General features: G+C 37.2%; 1 protein-coding gene across 1 annotated transcript; it reads right to left on the reverse strand.

The window, feature by feature from the left end:
• Window positions 1-177: 177 nt before the first annotated feature.
• LOC103521783 (ubiquitin carboxyl-terminal hydrolase 15-like) lies at window positions 178-2,981 on the reverse strand. The gene has a single exon (XM_008486888.3). The coding sequence runs from the start codon at window positions 2,656-2,658 to the stop codon at window positions 238-240; it is 2,421 nt and encodes an 806-aa protein (XP_008485110.1). The 5' UTR covers window positions 2,659-2,981; the 3' UTR covers window positions 178-237.
• Between the last annotated feature and the right edge of the window lie 2,881 nt (window positions 2,982-5,862).

A 5,862-nucleotide genomic window follows, 5' to 3' on the forward strand; every position in this document is an offset into this window, starting at 1 on the left:
GATTTTATGAACTTTTATATGGAACCCCGATTTTATGAACTACCCTTGGTCCCAATTAGTTCATAAAATCGGGGTTCTAATACAATCATCCGAAAAAAAAATCCCAGGTAGCTCAAAATTTCCCTGTGAGTGGAAAGTAGAGAAATTTCCTTGCATCTGGCAACATTGGCTTGAATAGATGAGCTACAGACACTAATACACCCAGTGGGGAAAAACAGAACCATGACATGATAACACTCAATCATCTTGTTGAATGTACATAAGGACATAGGCACAACTAGAGACAACTTCACTTTCTGTAGCTTTGCGGACTGAGCTGTCATCAAAAAGATACCAATTTTTATCAATATCATTCTTTGCATAAGCTGTGTAGTGCCCTCCTCCTAAAGTTCCATAATGATTACAAACTCCCACCAAATCATACTTTTTCAGTTGTTCACTTTTGTTGATAACTATCTTACTAATATCTAAGTCATGCACAGGAAATTCAACCAGAGTTTCAATTTTGTCCCGTCTATATCTAGAATAATGAAATCTTTTCAAATGAATAATCAATACTTTAGGAACAGACCAAAGATCAAACTTTTTGGTCGCTTGCTGAAATTTTTTACATCTGGGACAATACCATGCATCATCTGAGCCAAGTTTTTCATTTGTGACAAACAAGTCCAAGCACTCATCTAGGCTGTGTTTCAATCTGTATCTTTGTTCAGTAGCATCTTGTTTTAGAGGTGTAACTTCCTTATGGTATTCTTTTTTGGTACTACTCTCAATTTGGATAGCCAAGAGTTTATTTTTTTCATTCAGGATATATGTAGTATCAGGAGATAACTTCTCATGTGTAGAAAGATTTACACTTACTTGGTATATGCTAACATACTCCGAGACAAGAGATAAATTGTTTTCATCTTCCAGAGAATCATTTTTGGGTATATTAAAATGACGGCTCATTTGACCAATGATGATTTGAAATATTTCAGCATAGCTTAACTCTTTCAGAGGAAATGCTACCAAGATGGGATCATCAATGAGTTCATTTTTGCAAAAAGTTGAATCACCATCAGAGACTTCCCATGTGCATACAGGAATTACATTGAAATCTGTACTGTTATGAGACACAGGTAGATCATACACATAGAGCAGATTATCTCGTTCTGTAACATCGTCCAATGTATCATTCATGGAGAAGAAACTGTGGATGTGGGACTTGACCACTTTGGCTACAACCAACTGATCAATATTTACATGCAACTTTGCTAAGGCTATGAAATCAACACATATATCTCTTATGAGACTGTGTCTAGCTATACACAACTTATAGATAACTTCCCTCTTGTTTTGATCATATGGTATATACTTGATTTGAATATATGAATTCTTTTTAGGAGGCAGAGGAAGAGATAGATAACAGAATGGATCAAAAGTGGTAGACACACATTCACACTGAGGACATGTGACGTGAGATTTCAACAATCCATGAAAATAATCCACAATAACTGAGTTGTTCCGCTTGAGATAATTATCCCAAGATTCCTTGGCAACCACCTCATCTGGACGACCATCTGCATCTTTCAATTCAATGTAAGGCTTCTTTTTGACCCGATTTAAATCTTCGTGTAATCCGTCAAGTAGAAATGTAAGAAGTTCCTGAGCATCATGCTGCTGATAGCCTGAGAATTGAGGGGCAAATCTACTAACTTGAATCTTGAAGTTACTTGGAGCTGTATGGTTATTATCACCTGACCACATAGTTTTGATGAGTTCACCAAATGCTTTAGCTACAAGACCTTTCATTCCAAGGGGATTAGTGGTGTTCAACTCACTTAAGTGTTGATCTTCAAGGAAGTATTTAGTGATAGGTGGACAATTGCTCATACATTGTAACACACTATTCATAAAACAAGTGTTTCCAAGATTAGATAGACCACATAGACCAGGAGTGTATCTACATGAGTTTATGTCAGATCTCACAATTGAAGTACTTGGTTCTGAAATATCAACATCTGATCCATTGAGTTTCCATTCAGTTGAATCAGACTTTGTTTGAACAAGTATCATTTGCCCGTCAATCAGATTTTCGTCAGCCACAGTTGAGGATTCAGAAAGTGGGTCATGTTTGAATTCAGTAAGCAATTGTACCTTGATGTCACTTGATATTTTGAAATGTTCTCGGGCAAAATCAGCAATCTTCTTGATGGAATCACTTTTACTGAACTTGTGTGATATAGTTCTGGTTTGATTTTCCACAGTTGCAATCTTCAATTCCAATGGGTAAGCTTCTACAATAAAAGATTGGGAGAACATTCCTATTGGGATCACTTTCCTGGCAATTGGTGATTGCCCTTTAACTATTCCATACCAAGAGTGAAGTTTTTTCCATGTGTTTTCAGGTATGAACACAAAATCATCATTTTCTAATAACCCTTTCTTCAGATCTCCATGATCATCCAACAAGGAACTATTATCTATAGGTCCAGGGTTACATACCATGCCATCAGGATCTTCTAACCCAATGAATTGTTGAAACCTATGGTACCAATCACTCTCCAATATGTACCAAGTATCTCCACACTGCATATTAGCTTGACTAACATCTTGAAATTCTCTTTTCTGAACTTCGGGAGTAGTGTCTACTATCTTGCTAATGTTTGTTACCATGGTGAAAACCTATTGGCAAGAAAATGACATCAATATTAGCAAACAACAAGATATGACTTTATATGGTAGCGCTGTTTCAAGTTTCGGATGTTCCCAAGGTAGGTACTCTTAAAAGTAGGACGTTCCACACTAAGTTTGGTGAGTTGTACTTTCACTACTACGACACAGTAAAAAACTGAACAGACAAAAATTAGCTTTTAATCACAATTTTAAGTTTTTGATGCGTTTGACTTTACTTTCAATACTTTCCGAAAACCGAAATTTCTAATTTGCTAATTTCCAAATTTCCGATTTCCGACAAGCAGCAAGCACAAATGAACAAATGTAATGTAGGTAGTTTTTTTTATGTAAAAAAAAAAAAACTTGAAACAGTGTTGTCAGATGAAATTGAATAAATCAAAACTCCCTTTATTTGAGAAAAAATTTCCCTACGTAAGCTGTAGGGATTTTTTTTTAACCATCAAATTTTTTCACTGCGGCGTTCTTTTGGCGGCGCGCCGCGCCGGCGCAATCACTAAAAATCTTCAAATTAATAACTGGAGTGTTGAAAATTTCGATTATTAAACCGATAAGACAAAGCATAATAATTTCCTTTCTCAATTTTCGTGGTGGGGAATAGAGAAATTGAACACTGTACTATTCTTCCCATTCCTTCTTCCACTGTACTATATTCTTCTCCTAAAAAAGTGTGAAAGGAAAATACAGTAGAACCCCGATTTTATGAACCTCTATTATATAAACTCAAAAATCCAAGCTTTTTACTAATTTTTTACTCGAACATGAGATTTTTCCCATAATGCTATTGAAATTTTTCCATTTTTCATTTAAACCCTCACAGAAATTGTAAACAATAATGCTAATATGAACATATTTTGTCCTTTCAGTTACATAATATGTCACTAAAAGGACGAGGAAATCAATAAAGAAGCATTTACTGTCGAAAATTTGCCATGTTTTCTGTGTTTTCTTATGTAACCCCGATTTTATGAACTTTTATATGGAACCCCGATTTTATGAACTACCCTTGGTCCCAATTAGTTCATAAAATCGGGGTTCTAATACAATCACAACCAGACGAGCTGATTAGAATGCCAGCAAAACTGCAAACTGGCTTTAGCCCCTAACATGTAGGTACCTAGTCGTCAAAAAATGTTCCCTCCCTCTACCAAAATCTTCTAGCATACTTTTTTTCGGGATACTTCTGTAGGTATAGATAAAGGATGTACCTGCTTATTCATTTATAGAATTGCAGATGTAAGTAGGTATAGGTACCTACATAGGTAATTGATGTTGACAGAGCATTCCATTTGGCTAAGATTTTCCGAGATTAGGTAATCCCACGATTTCAAGCTCAAAGAACAGCGGGGACATTGTACGTGTTATAGTTGAAAAAAAAAACACACACACACACACAAGTACCTAATTATGTAAATTAAATGTTTAGATAGATATTATTATTATTCCAAGATACATAATGTGTAGGTAGGTAGGTATTTGGTACCTATACAGCACAATAGGTACATGTATTAACTTACAATGTATGACACATACATGCCATAGTTGACTATACAAGCCTAGTGGTCTGGATGAGACCCAATGTCGATGTTATTTGGAGATTTAACCATGTACATGTTATACTCGTAAAGAACAAAGCTAGGCACTCACATACGTACATACCTTACTCAGAAACAGGGCCTTATACATAATTTTGTCGGGGCCGGGGGAGCAAGGGTGGGTCCAAAAGTGATGTGCTCCAAATCAAATTTTCGGAGTTTCGCCTGCAGTAAAGGTGGAAAATCAGAGTTTTGCCTATAGTAAAGGCAAAAAATCAAGCTCGAGGGGGTGGGGTGCCCCTCCTAAATTCCGGCCCTGCTCAAAAAAACCCATCGTGAGTGTCCTTACACTAAAATTGAAACATTTCCGAGACTATTGGGATTCCGCATAATGAAGTACCTACCTTATTACATTAGTTACCTAAGTACATACGAGTATGGCCAGAGTGCCGCACCCTCTCTATTTCTAGCGTATTGTTCCGCTGTACAAGGTAACTGAAAGCCATATGTCATTGTGTTATGAAATAGTCATCATCACACTTTCACTCTCACGTTTCTTTTTCTCCTCCTTCTTCCTTTCTTCTTCTTTTTCTTGTCCTCCTCCTTCTTCTCCTCCTCCTCCTCCTCCTCCTTCTTCGTCGTCGTCGTCGTCGTTTTCTTCTTCTTTTTCTTGGGTAAATTACCATTTTTTGTCTATTCCTCCTCTGTTTCTGTCATTCTTGAGCTGTGTCCATATAGTCAGCGGCCGTCGATCGACGAGGTGAATCTATGTTGTCGAGGCAGTGTGGACGTTTCAGTCCACATCGATCGACGGTTGATCGACTATGTGTGGACACAGCTTTAGGTACCTATATTGATCTTTGTCGATTCCCTAATGGACACCTACATATTTGTACTACCTGTCCTTCCAGAGTGTTACCTTGTAGGTATACATAGCTATGTTCTGACTGTATCTACTGTTGCGCAGAAACGCTTGCGCACAAACAAACGAAGCGGGAGTCATGAATTATGACGTCATTGCCTACGGGAGCGTCAAAGTTCACGATTTACCGGTATTTTTTAAATCGATTTATCTCGGTATCTAGAAATTGTAGAAGAAAAAGAAAAATTCCATTGATCCTCATTTTTCCTGCTCTATGACTTTGAAACATACCCAAGTAAGCGCAACTGATCTATTCATGACTCTTGCTTCGTTTGTTTGTGCGCAAGCGTTTCTGCGCATTTTGACGTGAAACCTGACGTCACAACTCTTTGAACTTTTTCATTAGAACGGCAATTTACCGGTATTTTTTAAATCGATTTATCTCGGTACCTAGAAATCGTAGAAGAAAAAGAAAAATTCCGTTGGTCCTCATTTTTCCTGCTCTATGATTTTGAAACATCACCCAAGTAAGCGCGACTGATATTAACAATATCTCGGGAACGGTATAAGCTAGAGACTTGAAATTTGGTATGTTGTTCACAAATGTGACAAGGATGCATCACAAAACGTTTGGTTGAGATGGTTGCTGCGCTTGGCGGTATTTTGACCGCTTTTGGACAGATTTCGACCGTTTTTTGGCGGTTTTCATCGACTTTTTCGGAGTTTTGACCTCAGATTTGGATTTTTCACAACTTTTTACGTAGGAATCGACCTTTTATTAATAATATT

The sequence above is a fragment of the Diaphorina citri genome, unplaced genomic scaffold (assembly GCF_000475195.1).
Source record: "Diaphorina citri unplaced genomic scaffold, Diaci psyllid genome assembly version 1.1 scaffold5927, whole genome shotgun sequence".
NCBI lineage: Eukaryota > Metazoa > Arthropoda > Insecta > Hemiptera > Psyllidae > Diaphorina > Diaphorina citri.